Genomic DNA, 19,534 nt, shown 5'->3' on the forward strand with positions numbered 1-19,534 from the left:
GCCGTAAAGCGTTTTCTCGCCGTCGTAAAGCGGCCGCGTCCTTAGCAACGGCATCGCGCTTCCGTAGCGGCGGGGCAGCATGGCGGCGTGCGGGGCGGCGGAGCTGGCGCAGGCCTTGAGCCGGCCCCTGAGCTGCCTGCAGGGCCCCGAGTGCGGCCGGGCCGCGCGGCTGCGAGCACTAGAAGCCATCCGGGCCGAGGTGCAGGAGCGGCCGCTCTCGTCGCAGGCGGTGCAGGAGGTTTTCGAGGCGCAGCTGGTGCGGCCTCTGTCGCGCTGCCTGGCGGGGGACGCGGCGGAGCGGTGCCGGGAGCTCGCCCTGCAGCTGCTCCTGCACGGCCTGAGTCGCTGCGAGCGGCCCGGGGAGGCGCTGCCCGTCGTGCTGCCGGTGCTGGCGCAGCGCCTCGGCCCGCCGCAGGGCGCTGAGCCGTGCGAGGAGCTGCGCCTCGGCCTCCTCCAGCTGCTGGGGCTGCTGCTGCGGCGCGGAGGGGCTGCGGTGGCTCCGTATCTACCCGATGTGCTCGGCATCCTGCAGGCCGCTCTGCTCGATCACTACGCCGAGGTCAGGCGGGAGAGCTGCAGGTGCGCCGTGGCCTGCGCACAGGCTGTGCCAGGTGGGGGCCGCTGCGGTGTCCTGGGGTGACCAGGCTGGGAACGGGGCCTGCAGGGATGCAGTGAGCAGCAGGGAAGAGAAATACGTTGTGCACGCCCTCACAGGAGTGATTTGTCAGCCCTAAGGAGGATCTGGTGAAGCAGAAGTGTACCATGGGGGTACTGGTGGATGGTAGGTTGAGTATGAACCAGCACTGTGCCTCCCAGCACAGGGTGCCAGCTGTACACTGGGCTGCATGGCCAGCAGGGTGAGAGAGTGATCTGTAGTACTGCATCCACGTGGGAAGACCTCAGTGCAACATGGATGTGAACAAGAGGAGGACCATAAAAATGACCTGAGGGATGGAACACGTCTCCTTAAGGACTGGCTGAGAGCTGGGGCTGTGCAGCCTGGAAAAGGAAGGGCTGAGAGTGGCCTTGAGTATCTGAAGAGGCCGTAAGAAAGAAGGGAGCAGACTATTTAGCAAGGCCTGTGTGGTAGGACAAGGGGAGATTGTTTCAAACTAAAACAAGGCACATTTAGATTGGTTATAAGGAAAAAGTTCTTTACGTTAAGAGCAGCAAGGTGTTGGCAAAGGGTGCCCACAGTGGTGGTGCAGACACCCAAGCTCAGGGGACAGGATCTGAGCACTGATGGAGCTGTGGCTTCCTGGCTCAGTGCAGGGAAGTTGGACAATATGACTTTGAAGTGTGCCTTCCAACTCCAATAATTATATGATTCTGTGAGCAGTTATAGCGTGTGGCTTATGATGTTTCAGTGGAGGAGAAGTGCTTGTGGGCTGGCATTCAAGTCCATTATATTGTAAACATCGATCAGCTTGCTGCTCAAAGTGCTGCAGAAAGCACCCTGCTCAAATTGCATCACCCGCATAGAGAATGGAGTACTTGAAGTTTCTGTCTCTCTCTTAACAGAGCGCTTCCATATGCAGTCAGAATCTCTGATAAAGCCCTTAATGCAAACCATTTCACACCAGCACTACAGAGTTCGTGTGGATGTCATTCAGGCCACTGGAGCAGTGATACAGTTTGGAAATGGGAAGTCTGTGGACGATGTTCTGTCTCATCTGGCCCAACGATTATTTGATGAGATTCCCAAGGTGTCATTTTTCTTCTTTTTGGGGCCGGTCAGGGGGTGTTATTTTAAATCTAGCTTTCCTTTTGTTTTTCCCCTTGGTTTGCAGCATTCTTGCATTCATTTGAGGTACGTAAGCTTGTCACATATAGGCCCAGTCAGCTGTGGACAACCCAAAAGCAGGATGGATAGCCTGTTCCACTGCTGTCCAGTTCTGCATGCTGTTGTATGTAGGCACCTCTATGTTAAGGGAGGCCTTCTGTCTAAATTCTTCCGGCAGATCTCTCTGAGATTTTTGTTCTATGGCTTTTTTTGATGCTTAACAAACACAGTTTGTATCCTTTCATAATTGCAGTAGTCCTTTGGAAATATACTATGTAACCGGAACTAAAGTATTTTATTTTTCGAGTGGGCGCATTCAAGCTACTTAACTTTGGCTTCCATTATAGTAAATGGATAAAATTGTCTTCTGGAGACATTTCTCATGTTCTCAGAGAGAGATTAAATACAAGAAGTAGAAGCGTTCTGATTTGGAGCTGGATCTTGGCTCCTTGGAGATGTTTGTGCTGTACTGAGTCTGAGGCCGAGTCAGAGAGAGAACACAAGGGGGAGCATGGGGTCGTGCTGAGATGCTGGAAGCGAGGCAGTCCTGGGCTCTCATCATTGTCCCAGCCTGTTCTTGCACTTGATACCAAATCTTAGATACCAAAAGCAATCTTCTATTCTTTTTATCTTTTGACCTGACTTTTTAAAAACATGAATTATTTGTTTATTCCTTTGTTTTTAATCTCCACAGGTTCGTCAGGCTGTAACAACTGTCATTGGGGAATGGCTGTTGCACCTCCGGGACAGATACTCCTATTTCCACAAGCTGATCCCTCTGTTACTCAGTGGCGTTGCTGATGACATTCCTGAAAATACGTAAGCAAAACACTTCTGGTTTTCTTTCTTTTTCCCCTCCGCTCCCTCTGCATGGAAATATTTCTGTGTTTACAGATAAATTATGTGGAGGAAAACCAAACACTTATAGGCCTGCTCCTGATAGTGTAATCTCAGGTGACTTTTGTTTGGATCCTATGTTGAAATAAGTGTGAGGGTTGTGATGGTAAGAGAGACAGAGCTGGGATTACCCTCTGGAAGAAGTGACCTCTGAGTACATAAGCATCAGCTCCTAATAGTCCCATTTAGGTGGGAATGCTTCCCATTCTTTCAAATGTATTCAGGAAGTCATATTTTCCAGAAGTCTGATTTTAAAGTGTTTCCTTTAGGGGTTGTGAATTTTATTTTATGCCTAGGACGCTAGCTTGGACTTACTGGGAAAAGATAGGCTTGCAGTGGGAGAAGGAGAACGAAGAAGATCTGAAGGATAAGATGGATTTTAGTGTTCCACCATCTCATTATCCCAAAGGAGGTGAGTATTGCACAGAACTCACATTTAAAATGGGGGGGAAAAAGTGTACGACCTGAGAGCAATTGCCTTTTCTTTTCCCCTTCTAAATAATATTTAACTTAGTGATTCCACGGAGCTTGTGAGAAGAGTCCTTCTGTTTGATGGATTCACTGAGTTCTTTAAATGGCGTTTGTACTGAGAAAACAATCAAAAGGAAATCGTGGAAGTTATTAGGCAGCATTTCCCAAAGTGGGCACTGTGCTGTACTCATGTATGTTTTAGTCATTTTCCCTTTCTGTAAACATTTTAAAGCATAAACTTCAAACCACTTTGTAGTAAGAAATATATGTACGTTTTCAGAGTGGTGTGGAGTTAAAATTGTGCAGTATCTATTAAAGAAATACAGCTTACACATGTAAAATCCTCAGCAGCGTTTGGAATATCTTCTTCCCCACTGAAGCAGATTCCCAGAGCTCATTTTGGAGTTTCTAAGCTCTTCCAAGGCTTTTCCTTCCACATGGCTCTCATTATGCTGTGAATCATTTGTGGGGCTTTTTTCCCTTCCAGTGACTCGACCAGGACTGGGGTGTCGGGAACTTGTGTCAAGGAACCTCTCTAAAATCCTCCCAGCTCTCTGCCGTGATCTTACAGACTGGGTTGAAAACACGAGAGTGAAAGCATCCCAGCTTCTGTATTTGTTACTGCTGCATGCAGAGGACCACATCACACAGCACATGGAGCTGCTTCTCAGAACTCTGTATCAAGCGTGCTTGGATGGAGAAAGTGAGGTGGTTAGGAATGTAAGTATCTGCTGCTACACACTTGATGAGGACAGTCTTTGTTGTGCACCTGGGTGCATTGTGTGAGGGATGGCAGTACCATGGGGTCACTGAAGCTTCCTCTTGACATCACAATCAGCTTTTAATGAGTGTTAACAATATGTATAAATTGTATTCAGTTACTAAGTTAAAGTAAATGCATTCTTGTACTGTTGGTACGAAGACTGATAATAAAATTGTTTAAATACTGTTTAGTTTATATGACAACTCCATGAAATTTCAAAAATGATCTCCATAAAATTCATAAGCAGGAGATTGAAGTATAAAAGCCTTGTGGCACCAGATTCCATTTAAAACACGTGCAGGCCATGCCTGTTCAGGTTCAACTGATCATCTCCCCCTGCTGCATAACCCACCTCATTCCACACCTAGGAATAATCAGTATTGTTTTTATCTAATAGTATATCAAACAGTTATTGCTCTCAAGGCTTGCTTCAATAACAAGGCAATAAAATACATGTCACTGGATGGACTAGATGAATTTCTCAGGGGGCAGGCAGGCGATACAAACTGTCTTTCCAATTTTTAGAGAAGATCTGTTCATTTTTCTACACAAGCAAGTCAGCATGCATATAACAAAAGCATCATGGAATTTAATTCAAAGCTACAAATGGTATTGCTTTGGGGAACTGGAAGAGTACTTTCTGCTTGCTGGATGCAAGTAGTCCAACTTACATCAAATAGAATGAATTTCCTAAATCAAGGTTTTCTTTTCATTCTCACTATTATTTTGGCCATAGACAGACTAAGGAAATCTATGTCTGAAATGATCCTCCTTCTTCAAGTCTTTGTTTTCCCCTTGCAGTTCCTTCTTGTTGGCTTTATACTGTTCCCCTCCCTTGATTTTTCCTGATTTGATTCAAACATTAATTAGGTTCAATTGAACATAGGTGGCTAAATCATTAAAGTGAAAGTGATGTATGTAAAGCAAAGTAAGCTTTTGTGTTTGTGGAAATGAGCCAACTGCTGAAAAAAGGAGTTAGGAGGAAATGTTCCTGTTGATGGTGCAATGTTAAGTGTGTCTGTGTAATGCACCTGCTTGGGGTTAGGCATCAGTAAGGCCTGATGTGCTGGTGTGTCACATGAGAACAGCGTGCTCTGCAGGCAGAGATGGGATCAAAGGGTGCAGGTGTCCTGGGGGATGGATAGCAATTTCAGCCCTCTCTGCTAAAGGAGAGATTGCAAGCAGTGAGCAGCTCCATGGCTGCGCTTCCACAGTGAGCCAAATCAGTCATGTCACTGCCAAAGTACAGTACAATAGCAAAAAAATCCCATTGATGTATTTATTGTCAGTGCTTTGAATGAGTGAGTGGTGGGTGCACTGAGAGCACATGCCTGAGATCAGCATTTGGAGAAGACTTGAAACCAGTAATTCTGCAACATCTGGTTATTTTGAGCTAGAGGCTTTATTACACTTCATTTCTTTATGTTACTTTCTCATGGAAGTTTGGTTTGTCTGAGGCCAAGAATGGTGCTTGCATGCCTTATTATGTGCTTACTGAACACACATCAAGAACATTTCTTCATGCATGTAACCATCCCTGAGTGAGTGGAAAAGGCCTACAAGGCAAGTGCTGCAGCATTTAAAGTAACAGCTGGAACCATAAAAAGAGAAATCCCAATGATATATTAAATGGTCTTTGTGTTTCCAGAAGAATCCTCTATAGCCGTTGTTCTTTTTTTTTTTTTTTCAGTGTGTGAAGGCAGCAGAATTGATCGGAACATTTGTCAGTCCTAAAGTGTCCTTGAAATTAATCACATCAGCCTTTGAGGTGACGCCTAAGCCGTCTTGTTTAATGGTTCTCGCTGCCGTGGTTCGAGGTAGCCCAAAAGAAATCTTGCAGCCTCATTTGAGGGATCTTGGTGATGTGCTGTCACAGGCTGGAGTCTGTCAGCGCTCTGATGAGGTAAGGATCTCAGGGGAACGTGGCAGTTCCAAGTTTTGGACCAGTGGTTCGCAAACACACTTCTTCATTTGTTCTCCTTAACCTTCCCCATGCACACACAGCCCACTCTGTCTCAGGATGTATCTATAGACATGTCTGAGACAATGAGAGGAGCTTATGTGTCTTCCCTGAGACTCATTATGTTCTCCTACTTGTGGTCTCCTGATCAAACTGTTCCCAAAAAACTGCTGGCACTTCTAGCAGAAATGGATTCAAGTTTCAGAACTGATGTAGGACACTTCATATTGTGGGAGGAACATGGAAAGACGTGAGAAGGAAAAAGAAGCTGTTCAGGATGTGCTGTACGAACAGCATTCTCCATTGCCCAATCCAGAGCCAGAACTGAACCCATGCTTTGAATTCCTTGTGTTCACAGTCCAAACAATATAAGGTGTTTTAATCATCACCAGCGATGGACAGCTTTCCACAGTGCACAGAGACCGGCATGTTGGCTTCCTGGGAAGGATTCCCTTTTTGTGTCATTTCTTTTTGTTTTGTATTGATTTTTATACTGTTTTCCATTTTAAAAAGAAGATGGCAGTGTGCTGCTTACCTGTGCATTTAAGGGCATGTTCTGTATTCTGTTCAGCTTGGTTGCTTCTCATTAAGTTAAATTCTAGCAAGGAGGCCTTTATAAATTAGAAATCTCTTCTTAAATGGACCTTTACTAATGGCTGTGTCATTCTGCCATCTGAAGAGTATTCATCAGTTACTATATAAGGAGGGGAGAGCCTCAGTGTGCAACGGAGAATGAATTCCAGGATTATTATTATTATTTTCTTTACCTTACTCTTTTATTTTTTCTCTCCTCCCCACTTGCCTGGATGTGGAAATAGATCTGTGAGGGATCCTCGCCATCTCCCCTACAAATGCAGTCCTGTCCTTTCGCTGCAGCACAAGTTTCCTAGGCCTTTGTTCTTAAGATGACCAAAAAAGGCTGCAGTGTTGCCTTGAGAAAGTTCTGACTTCACAAGATTCAAAAGTCCCTTTACAAAAGTTATTCATGTGTGTAGACTGAGTCTGGCATAATTATCTTTCCGAGCCAGTGTAAGATATACATGTGGAGTTATTCTAGGTTTCTTCCCTAATGGAATATACACCAGTGATGCAGAGAATTAACCTTAATCTCCATGAAGCCTGGGATGATTAGGAACTCACATAACTGGAAGCACTATAACCTGATGGTTCAAATAACAATTCCCTGAAGGATATCTGCAGAATTGCTATGAGGTTTTATGCTCGGCGTTTCCATGTAGTGGTGTACAGAGGGTGCATTCATCTGAGTCGAAGCATTTGGTGCAATTGTGAATCTGTTATAACCTATGGTTTTGGGAAACAATCTATCTCTAAAATAGAGAACAAACGCTGCATAGACATTGTTTAGCTAAGGATTGACCGTGTCCATGAGATTAATAACACGGATAGCTAACCTATTCCTAGACTTGATTTATTTTTGGTAATAAATTTATAACAATGGCCCCTTCTGTTAGTTGAATGTAGTCTGACAGCTTCATGGAATATCAAGTGCCCTTTATCATAGAAGTTACTGCAAGCGAACTGACAGGAGTATTGACTTCAATTGACATCAGTTGGATCCAGATAACAGGCATTATATTGCTGCAAGTGAGATAATTGGCAAAGATAAAAGCAGATACTCAGGTTTTCTTGTTTCATGTATTTAACCATTACCGTTCAGTCAAAATAGACATGGAATAATATTTGAAAGAGTTGTAATAAATGTTATTTATTAACAAACTGCACTTCAGAATGAGAAAGTGCAATCTGTGCACACAGCAAAACGCTTTGATGTCTTTATTCTCAATGGAGTGATGGTGTGGCTATGAACAGGATTGTTTGTTTCATTGCCAGGACGAGGCAGGAAGATTATGTTGTGTTCTGTAGAAAGCAGAATGTAGGTCATCAGGAGAACTAGCATCGAATGGTCAACATCTCTAACAGACTTTACACACTCAGATTTTAGTCTTATCACTTCCCTTATCTCTCTCTTATAGGCATTTATTTTCTAATAAACATAATAAATGTATGCTTTTATTTAATAAAAGGTCCTTTACATGGAGCAATTGCTTTGTGTTGTACGAGCACTGATTGAAGTATGCCAGGAAGACTGCCAAGAAATTTGCTTGCAGCTCATGAAGGTTTTGGTGACAGTGATGGCAGTACCAAGTTCTCAGCACCTTAAAGAGAAGGTGAGCTACAAACTGTTGTAATGTTCTGCTGTGTTTCCTTAATGTTGATAAAGTGCTCTATCTAAACAGGGCTGTAATTTTTGGTCAGGCTGTTAGGCTTTAAACCACAGAAATCCTTCACAAAGATTGGTACCGTTTGAAATTTGCTATTGCCTGACCTCAACTCTGGCTCCTTTGTGCATCTCTCATATTCTTAATGACAACCAAGAAAGTCTTTACATGGGGTAAATTCTTTTTTAGTGTCTGAGATTGTGCAGGAGTGAAAGTGGGACTATCAACAACAATGATAATAATAAAACAATAATTTCTTTTTTTCTGTTTAAATACATCTGACTGATTGTACAGTAGCTGAACTTTTTACCCCTGGCCAGATCTAAAAGCTTAAATGTTGTTGCAGGAATGCTTTAAAATGAGAGACATCTGTAGATGCCCTGATAATAGATGAGCTTTTGGGCTGAACATTCTCTCACCCCCTTATTCTTCTCTTCCTCTTAGTTCCTCGAACTAAATAAATCAGCAAGCCTTCCTCGTGTAGTATAATCACGACCCATCCAAGTTGTCTTTTTCAAATGTGCTTCTTAAATGTGATGGCTATTCTACTTCCTTTGCTCTTGGTCCGAGGCATGCTATTCCACAGGCCTGTGCACCGTCAGTATTTATGGCCCCCAGCTGACAGGCTGCCTCCAGTGAGGCACACACTTAGAAAGCTGTTCTGAAAGAAGTAAAACGGAACAAGTATTAAAAGTGCTTTGTAGGACAAAGAGGTAGAGCATAAAGATCTGTCTCATGGAGAGCCGGTGTGAGAGCAGGATTTATTTCATTTCATTTCTTGGCTTTGTGGTTTTTATATTTGTTTTTTTAACTGAAAATCTGTCCAAGTAAACCTCAGGCAGATTGAACTGATATGTTTTCCAGTATCTTGTCTCTTTAGCCCTTAAGCTGTCTCTAAAGTTAGCAATGTGAGTTCATCCTCCTGCAAAGGAAGCTGTTTCATGGAGGTAAATCCTGATTTTCATCAACAGAAAAGTTTATCTCTCAGGATTATTGAAGGTTTGGGATCTTCCTGCAGTTACGGATGATTTATAAAGCTGACTGTACTTTGGATGAGGATCTTCTTGCTCATTAGCCTTTACTTCGGCTACACAAATAGACTATGTGGCAACAAGATTACATAATTGCAATATAAGTTTGTCACCAAGGTGAATCCAGCTTGCTGCTTTTTGCTTTTCTCCCCAGCTGCTGTCCTTGTATTCAGGGTCAAAAGATTTTGATCGTAAGAAGAAATTATTCAAAGATTTGCATCATTGAATTTCAGTTCAGACTTGAAGATAAGAAGACAGCAGAGCAGAGTGATAGTGGAGGTCACAGCTGATGGGTGTCTGCACTCTTCCTACTTGCTGATTCTTGGCCCTTGGGCTTTGCAGCCATCAGTGTTTCTAGTTGCCTGGGGTTAAGGGAAGAGATCGGGACCACCAACTGAGCACTGAGGAACTGCGATGAGGGGTAGGGTTTACAGCCCCCAATAGACTGAAGCTAAATCAGATGTTACAGTCAGTCAGGCATGTTTTGAGCTTGTCAGTGCTGTAACTGGTGACCTAAAGGTAAGGCTTTGTTTTGTTACCGGCATCCTGTCCTGTCTCAGTTCTTCTCTGAACGTGTTGATTACTAGCATGAAAATAACGCATCATTAAACTTGCTAGCTTTCAAATATATGAAAGAAAAATCATCCTTGCTATTCTTTTTGTCGACTGCAAGGCACTTCTGAATGAGAGGATGCACAGCAACCTGTTGGCGTGTTTGATTTCTCTCCAATTCTTTTTAATTGCACGTGTGAAACGAGTTAATAGTTAATTTTAAATCACCTCTGAATGAAGCATTGCTTTGTGCCTCCTTTGTTTAATAAAGAGCAAAAGGTGTTGTGGATGGGGGTTAATGGAGCATGGTTTCTCTCTTGACACATTCTGTCATAGAACATCTTCCAATTTATTTACTGATAAATGAGTACACGCAGGCTATTCTGCTTTGTTTTGACTGGCTCACAAAATGCTTCCAGAAAGAAAAATTCAGTGTGCTTGAGGCATGCAAAGCTGCTTTATGAACAACCTTTGTTCTTAGCAAATCCGGATTGATTGACTTCTTTTAAAAATCTCATTTACTTTCTCCACATCTGGCACTTCCATAATAACATCTTTGTCTGGCAAGCTATTAGCCAGCAACACTCCAATGGTCCTAGGCATGTTTTAGCTGACACATGTGGTGGAGGTCAATTCAAACCCAGTAGAGATGTGGCTGTGATGTATGGTCCTGCTGCACCTCTTAAAGTCAAATGATGTCACTCACAGCGCTGTGCTCCAGCATTCCCTGCTGGAACTGATGGCTGTACTGAGGATGTGCCGTTCCCTATTGGGGTTCCCAGCCATGCCTGGCTCCTTGTTTTTGGCTCACTTTCTGCTGAAGCTGGTAGTGCTGTAGGTGGTGCTTTCATTGTGCTCCTCATCTCTGCCTGCAACAATTTCTACATGGTATTTTGCCTCATCAAAGTTTGAAATGGGAAAAAGCAAAACACAAGAGCAGGAGGAGAGGAGGGAATTCCTTGCCTTGTCTGAGCAGTAGCAGCAGTAGTTTTGGTAGCTGCCATAGGCTCCTGGATGTCCATGTGGGAAACTGCCTTTACGTAGATGTTTTAAAGTATTGTTAAGTTGAGAAAAATCACTGCATTGCTAAAAGTAATAAGAATGGTTTCATGGCTTGGTTAGGTTTTAAATGGGTTCTCAAATGGATCAGAGATGTTGTAATGTTGATCTTCCGTTGCTGTGTTCCTTATGATTTTGTTATAAGATCAGGACAACTATTTGTTTTGAAGTCAGAGTTACAGGATTTATTACAGGCCGATGCTGTATGTATTGGTCTTGATCATCCAAATTGCAAGTATGGGAATCCTTTCCCTTTCTTGTGGTATAAGCAGAGTTTCAAGGATTAACCTGTTTTTCAAACATCACTCCAGTTCAGATGAAGTATTTAATCTCTCCTTCCTTAACAGGCGGAAGAAACAATGTGTTCATTAGCTGAAGTGCAGCAGTTGGATGGTTTTCTTTCTCTCTACAAACAGCATATCCTTCAGCTTCTGCAATGGGTCTCAGTGTCACACGACAGTTGGACCTGCTATTCGCCAGAAATATTACAGTTCAATGTCATTGCAACTCATTCAGGTATGACTTATTTAGTACTGTGATAGCCCATCCAGTTCTTAACAGTGGAATGATAAAGCAATAATCTCGGTAGCCTGCAGACACGTGGCATTTTAGAATGGATAATGTGGTGTTCAGAAGCTCCGCAAGAATGATGAAAAAGCAAAAATGAAAATGTTCAGGCAGCTCCAATTGCAAAAGGACCCATCGGCTGCAAGGAGCCTCTGTCATCTGCAATCTGAGAGGAAAACTCTCTAACCCCAATGTAGTGTTGGAAAGCCTTCCCTTATTCCTCACAGTACATAACAGGCGACTTGACAAATCAAGCATGTGCTCTCAAAGTTCAAGTTCTACATTTAAACAGTTAAGACATACATATGCAGCACACTGGCATACATACATATTCATTCTTTTCCAGGAATTCAATACATGCCAATGTCCCTCTGTGCTCGAGTGGTGGCATCTAAGTTGGTCATACGACCACATACTTTCTCTCTGCTTTTCTATCATCACAGTCATCACTGTGACTTCTGACAAACTTTTAGCTGTTTTTCCTCAATTTGGCAAATTTCCATTGTTTGTTGGGCCATCATGAGCAACTTCCAAAGCAAGATATGTGATGCACCTGATGGATACAAAGATAAAAGCGGTCTGTTGTGACTCCAGTGCTTCTTGTGAGGCAGGGTCGCTGTGGAGAACAAGGCTGTTCAAACACCAGCAAAGTTAAAATGGGAAGTTTTAGAACCTAGCACTCATTGGTTCCTTTTGCTAAACTAATATATTGGTCCTTAAACTGATATACTGATCACTACTGCTAAACAAACAGCCTATAACACCTGCCAGCAGCACAGGGTGCCTGGGGGTACGTGAGCTGGGTACGGGCTGTGAGGAAATGAACTGATGTTGTCTGTGTATCCAAAAGTGTGTCCACTTTTTTCTAGGCATTCTTATAGTTATGTGTACCACCCATTCTTGCCATGTATCCTCCAACACAGCACAGCAACTCAACGAACCTCTGTGAACAACCAACTTGCTTCTTTGCACAGCAACAGCCTTAAGTACTTTTCTTATCTGTGCAAAGAGCAAGTTTTTTCATTGCAAGCTCTGAGAAGCCAACTGCCCTGCATGCTTGCATTCCCCTTCCCATGACTGAGGAGCTCATAGACAGTTGTCTGGCTTCTCCTTAGTGGCAAATAAATCATAAAACGTCTGGGCAGATGTTTGGACTTGCCCCCCACGCTGGTTATGTGCTGCTGTCTGGGTTTTCTGTCTAACACAGCAGCTCCAAGGGCTAATCCGCTTGTTTATTTGTTTTTCTTTTTTCTTTCTTATCATTCCCACTCAGAATGCTGCATTTTAATCAGTGTAATCAGGTTTACTCATTTCCAATGTCTCCGTTTTCGCTGCTTTTCAGGAATGTGTGCTTACACTGAAATGAGCAGTGTAGATTATTTTGTTTATTTCCCATCTGTTGGATTTGGTGTTATCAGTGTGATAGAATAAGTGTCCTAAGAATGCCCCAAAAACTCACATGAAGGAATATATCTCAAATAAATGTTAAGAAAATAAAGACCTACTTGTCGACATGGAAATTTAGCAAACTACAGCTTAACATTCACCCCGTATTGCCTAAGTCTAGACACCAGAGATTTATTTGACTTCATTCTTAATTAATCATTACATTCCCAGATACTACTAAATGCTATTGAACTAGTTTTGGAATGGTGAACGCTTCAGTCTGTGCATTTCACATGTGAAGGACATTCTGGTCACCAGAAAGGCCCATGTGTTGTGTCTTGTCCTGGGCAGGTTCTGAGTGATGGGAGTTGAGCACAATGTGTATCACAAGAAAGTGAAGCTGGAGAGGTTTCTATTTCACAGCAAGCAGCTCACAGGATAAAGCAAGTTGATAGTCCGTGTGTCTTCCTCATCAAAACCACACAGATATGAACTGCTGTCAAGGAGAAGGGCAGCACCTTCCTCTGACAAAGTCACTTCTTAACCATGTTGGGCTGACAGCTCGGGGATTCTTGGTTAGAGATAAAACAGAATTCATCAGAGGAGGCGATAGCATTAATAGTTTAGGGCATTAATAGTTTAGGGCATGAATTTGGAAAATGTTTTTGCTTCAAATAATAGCTTGTAGGAGTTCACTGCATTTTAGATTCTCTTGTCAAATGCACAGAAGCATTATTTAAACATGGAGAAATAACGTGACTGTAGTAATTTTATTACCCATGTTTGGAGGCTGACCCTTTTGAACACGTCCTTTCCTGTGAGTGTGAAGTTCACTACTGTTTTAACACCAGGCATATTGCTCATTTTAAAGGACTCATATATGAAACATCTGAATAGAAATTAATCATACTCTAACACGTTCATTTTCTAGGTCCTGTCATAGGTGAAGCTCTCCATGACTTTATTCTCATTCTTAAGACGTGTCTGCAGCCAAACAAAGATCCCCAGATGCGCTTAAAACTTTTCACTGTTTTATCAGAGTTGCTCCAGAAAGCCAATGAGACCATCAATTCCCAGGGGTAAGCAGAGCTCTGAGTTTTGGTTTTAGTAAGACCTGTGTATTGTTATATGCATAGGCTGCGTGGAATCATAGAATTGCTCAGGTTGGAAAAGACCTTAAAGATCATCAAGTCCAACCACAACCTGACCATGCCAGCCTAACTCTAACAACCCTTCACTGAACCATGTCCTTGAGCACCAATAGCACAAGCACTGTGTGTCCTCCCATGGAATTGGCTCATACTTAACATCACATTACAAGCATTTGCAACAGTGAGACTTGAAAGTAGAGAGGAGGATTTACTCACATTGAAGCAGCAAAAAGTACATCTTAGTGGTGATGAGTGTGGTGAAGTAATAACAAGTTCTGGTTCATTGCATTCATCACGTTCATTGCTGGCAGTGATTTGTTTAGCTGCACAACAGTTTAGATAGGAAGGGTTTCAGTTATTGTACTGACCACAGTTGCATGATCATCAGATTTGTTTGAATCTGACATTATTGTGTCAGAGAGCTGCCAGCAATGTGATGAGAACAAATATTCTCCCAAACAGCACAGAGTTGTGGTTAACGTGATGCCGATGGGATTTACCTCTGCGTTTCAACAGATCATATTTCTTTGCACTCTAACAGAGAATTTATTAAGGACAGAAGCAGCTACCGATCAGGTAGTGCAGAGCTGCTGGGAACTAAAAGGAAATCTGGAATGATGGTTATAATTAATGATATTTTTTGCTATCAAATTTTTGAATGAGGAATTATGAACTCTCAGAAATGTGCTTAAAATAGTAAAGCTGAAGGCTTTGGGTAAATTTCTGTGTGCTTATTGGGACCATGGATTTCTTGTTATTACTGAGTCTTATGTGCCACCTGCTGGACACGAGGCATGGATTGATGCACTGCTCCTTTCTGTGGTGAGCAGGCAGCAGCCAGGTGTGTGCAGTGTGTGTGCAGTGGGTGGTGGAGGTCTGGCAGTGCCCAGTTGCATTTCTGTGACAAGGTCTTGCACAGCAGGGAGGGGTATCGTCCTGTGGTCTGTGTGCTTTGCAGCTCCCGGCTGCTGTGTGGGGCATGGGGACAGAGCGGACAACCAGAGCCTCTGTTATTCACTTACAAAGCGGGCAGGTGGGGCTTCTGCACCAGGGGAAAGATACGCATTTGGGCTGCTCACTGCAGTGTCACAGTTCCTATCTCAGCAGTCACATTCATACCTCTGACACTGTGAATCCTTTTCACTGGGCAGTCTTAAAGGGCCTTACAGATATTAATGAATCCTATCAGCACTCACGTGGGGTGTTATCTCAGCCCTGCAGACAGAGAAAATGAGACAGAGGGAAGGTAAGCAGAGCACCCAGATAACAGTGAGTCATGGGCATCATCTGAAGTGGGAGGAAGTCTGGCCTCTCCTTTCTGTGCATGTCAGGTATTTGCTTACATATTACCTCAAAAAATTAAGTTATGAAGGGCTTATCACAAATGTCATCATCATGTTGACAAGTAAGATCTTTTCTTCTTACAGAATCTTTTTTCCCCTTTTCTGCCTGTGTTTCCTATGGCAGAAAATTCTCTTTTCCATCCTGTCAGTCTCTTTACTGCTTCCTCACGAGCCTTTCTTTTGCTTTCTTATTTCTGGCTGCAGGCTGTTCCCCAGCTACCTGGAGATGGTGATAAAAGACATCCTGGCTCCTAATCTGCAGTGGCGTGCTGGGAGGACAGCAGCTGCCATCCGCACCACAGCTGTGTCGTGCCTTTGGGCCCTTATTCACTGCCAGATGCTTGCGCCAGAAGAGGTAAATTCTCTTTTTTATCAAATGTACCCTGAAGTCCTGCACGGGAAAAGAAAATACGTGTAAAAAAGAAAATAAAAAGAACCTCCTTATTGTTTGTAATGTTTTCAAATGGATGCATAAGTTTTATAATTAAATTAATTGTAACAGAGTGGTAAGAAGTGAAATGGTTGGTAGTGAGGTTACAATGGGTCCTGATAGCAGAGCCAAGGCCTGCTCTGTGCTGGGCTCTGCTCACCACCACGAAACACAGCAGGGCTTTGTCCTGGCACAGCAGCAGTGCTGACACAGAGCACTGTGAGCATCATCAGTGCAGTGCTGACATGGCCGGGACTGGAGCTGCTGGCACGTGGCAATGACAGCTTGTCTGGTTGCCTTGGAGCCCATGGGGATGTTTGGGAAAATCATCTAAAGGACTTCTGGAAAGGGCAGGAGGAGCTGAGATGGAACCTGAGGGGTATCTATGGAAACTGAAGCAGAGAGCTGGCAGGGAGTATCCTTAAAGAAGCGCTAGGTGCCATAGTGATGGAGGATCGGTGGAATCGGGGGGGGGGGGGGGGTTGAAGCTTGTCTGCTCACAAAATAGGTGTTTGAAAATGCTGCATCAGGAACATGCTAAATGTTATTTGATGTTTACAGTCTCAGTAACAGAGCTTAATTGAACAAAGGCCTTAAGCACGAGAGAGATGTCAGAGGCGGCTGTTGTGTTCAGATGTTGTTCTCAGTCAGTGGGTGACATTGATGCCCTTTTGCATCAACCTACAGGAAATGTGCATGTTGAGGACAAACAATGAATCCTGCCAGAAGTGTTCCTTTAAAATGGTCTTTATTATGAACTTCCTTTTAGAATAAGAGCACCATCTACTGGTACATACATTGCCTCACTCCGAATTAGTGAATGTCTTGTCAGGATTTGTATTTTGTGGGGTTTTTATTAAATAAAAAGGCAGGTAAGTCTTGAGCTTTAATCAGCTTCAGAAAACTCATACGCATGTGTTCCAAGTGCTCACAGACTGTGTGATATGTTGGTAGGTTTTTATGTTCCAAACTTGCTGCCGGGCAAAAATGGAGCTGTGTAAATTCAGAAATTTAAGGTATAATTATTTATTTGTTTTAATTAAGCAAGACAGGATCTGTCAGACCAAGTAACAGCTTATGTAAGCGATGGGTATAGTGCTCTAAAGTGACCAACATGCTATTGTTCTTCTATGCTCTTCTCGTTAATCCTAGATGTTAAAAGTCAAGGATGCATTAATGCCCCAAATTATTGCTGCCATGGACGAAGACTCCAAAATCAGTCGGCTGTTGGGCTGCCGCATTGTTGGTGGGATTTTAAAAGTTTGTGGGAGGCAATTCGATGAAACCCAGCTTGGCAAGACTTACCAGGGTACGTACAGGGGGCTGGGGGAGGTGTGTCTGTACTGTGTAGTTAGGATTGCTTTTCCCTGAGACGCTCTGGTAGCTTTGTAACACTGAGGGTGTTGTGTGGAGCGTAGGTACATTCACTGTGCAGACTGTCCTGTTCACCTGCAGGCTCGCTGTGGCTGCTAGCAATGCAAGCACTAACACAGACTGGGGAATGCCAGGTCTGTGTGATGTCACTGCATCAAATGGCTTTAAAACTGTGGAAAGAGCAAAGAAAAGCCTTTGCTTTTGCTCAAAGAAAAATCTATCAAATAGGGATAGATTTTATGCTGACTTCTTATTTTATTCCCATAAATATATTCTGGTGGTCTTTCTACATCCTTTTACCTGGTATATTTTAACTATTCAGGTACTCATTCCCTAAAATAATTGTATAGATATTAAGGGACTGGAAAAAGGGTTGTACAAAACCATATGGTTAACAAGTTTTGTCTTTGAGAGCCCATTTAACGTCCTGAAGATGTAAAACTAAACTGTTAGGATGAGACTGCATGAAGTGTATGAAGTAGAGTTATGCATTTTAGAGAATCAAAGTGCTGGGCGCATCAGTAGGTGTTGCTGAGTGTGAATCCAGCAGCACCTGCTTCTTGTGAGGCCCTGCTCTATTTGCTCTTCACTGCAGGCTTTCATGTCACAGCGGTGTTGTGTTGCAGATACGTTTATTCCCTCACGCCCAACTGAGTGGAACTGTTAAATGTTCCTGATGTTGTTACACATCACACCACTAGATGGAACTTCAGTCAGTGTTATTGTCTGCAGGGCTTACCGGAGGCTCATCTGCATTGCTTCTTACTTTAGTCAGTATGAAATAATGTTCTAACTATAGTGAAAGCAGAGCAGCAATGCATTATATAAATGGTAATCGCATTGTTCTCCGTGCAGTGTTTCAGAGTGCCAAGAGCAAACCGTGTCACTGTGCCATAAATAGACCTGGATACATAGCGGGTTGTTGGTCAGGACTTGTTGGCTTGATTTGGCTTGGAAAGGAAAAGGACAAGGTAGGCCGTGCCTACCAGGGTGATGTTGTACTGCTAAACAATGAGTCAGGAGAAGTGCAGTCTATGCGATGTGACAGGGTTTATGTTCTCAGTAATGTAAACTAATAAATCTGCCCTTCCCAAACTGAGCATCTTTATGACTGTTCTGTGACGTGGGACAGCAGAAATCTTAACAACAAATGACTTTATGTTGGTGAAATGTATAAAGAGACCATCAGCAAAGCACATCTTTGTATCTGGCTTATTCAAGTAGTCCGTGATGCATTTGTTGACTGAAAATGCAGTGTTTTACAGAAATACTGTGCTCCACAGAGTACAGAAGTACTATTTCTGCAGGTAATTAATAGGCATTCATAGTGCTACGTAGGCAGAGCGTTAGAGAATCATTCCAGAGATTATGAAATAGATTTACGCTTTGAAACAAGAAGGGAAAGGTAACTTCTCTGTTTGCTCTTTGGTTACGTATCGTTCCTTTCCAGAGGTTTTAAAGCGTCTGGATGATGCATCACCTGATGTACGACTGACCGCCGCTCACACCTTGACTGACTGGTTTAAATGCGTGAAGGACAGTAATGTGAAATCTGCAATGAAAAGTCACATTGAGTATCTGTACCAAGAGCTGTTGATACATCTGGATGACCAAGATCCAGATACCCAAAATGCTGTCCTAGGTAAGACTTGCAGTCATTTGTATTTTTTTTAACAATACTTTCAAAAAGATGTTTTCAAGTGTTACATGAAAATAGTATTGATAAGGAGAGGCTGCTCTCAGTGGGCTGGTGTCACCGGGACCTTCCCCTTGGGTTTTGGTGCTGGTGAGTTCAGACCTTTCACCTGTTTGCAGAATGTAATGTTTCATGTAGCATTCACCAGGGTGGGAATAACTCAAAATATCTGATACATCAGAACTTACAGGCAGTAAACAGGATATGGAACACAGACACTATCCATTGCAGGATGTGACCGTATCCTCGCTGCTGTGGAATTGATTGGCGTATCACTGTGTGTTCAAGCATATCAATGTCAATACACAGACCTCAGCAAATGAAAGGGCATCATGACTGCTCTATGTGTACAACAGCCCCCAGGTTAGGCTGCAGCTCCTTTGAGAAGGAATGTGAATAGAAAAGCACAAAGCAACTGATGATTTTTAAACCATACTTTTGCTCTACAGAAGTATTAAAAGAAGGAAGCACTTTGTATCCTGAGCTTCTTGTGAGAGAAGTTGAAGAGGCCAAACATAAGCACCGAATCCCAGTCTATTGTAACCAACTGCTGCATCACATTCAGAGCACCAGAGAACCAGCTTCATGAATCGGGTCTGCAAGTCTTTTTAGTGAGCTGCATTTGGAGTCTGTATGGTACGGATTGCTTTTATGTTTCATTTGCCCAAGGTAGGCTGAGCAGTAAATAGATTTTATTTTCCTTACAAGTATTAGCACATTTATAACTCAGGTTGGCACAGCTGTACATTCTTTGCCATATGAGCAGTTCTTTGTATTTACTAGCAATAAAACATTTTCCTTCTCTTTGCATTGGAAGCTTTGTAGATAAAA

At 43.0% G+C, this 19,534-nt stretch overlaps 1 protein-coding gene across 1 annotated transcript; it reads left to right on the forward strand.

Moving 5' to 3' along the window:
• Positions 1-53: 53 nt before the first annotated feature.
• On the forward strand, positions 54-19,534 carry DNAAF5 (dynein axonemal assembly factor 5). The gene is made up of 13 exons (XM_015876514.2): positions 54-611; positions 1,522-1,706; positions 2,478-2,602; positions 2,977-3,092; positions 3,639-3,871; positions 5,605-5,817; positions 7,920-8,063; positions 11,104-11,272; positions 13,641-13,788; positions 15,408-15,558; positions 16,786-16,942; positions 18,458-18,649; positions 19,153-19,534. The coding sequence occupies exons 1-13, from the start codon at positions 80-82 to the stop codon at positions 19,290-19,292; spliced, it is 2,505 nt and encodes an 834-aa protein (XP_015732000.1). The 5' UTR covers positions 54-79; the 3' UTR covers positions 19,293-19,534.

The sequence above is a fragment of the Coturnix japonica genome, chromosome 14 (genome assembly GCF_001577835.2).
Source record: "Coturnix japonica isolate 7356 chromosome 14, Coturnix japonica 2.1, whole genome shotgun sequence".
In the NCBI taxonomy this organism is placed as follows: Eukaryota; Metazoa; Chordata; class Aves; order Galliformes; family Phasianidae; genus Coturnix; species Coturnix japonica.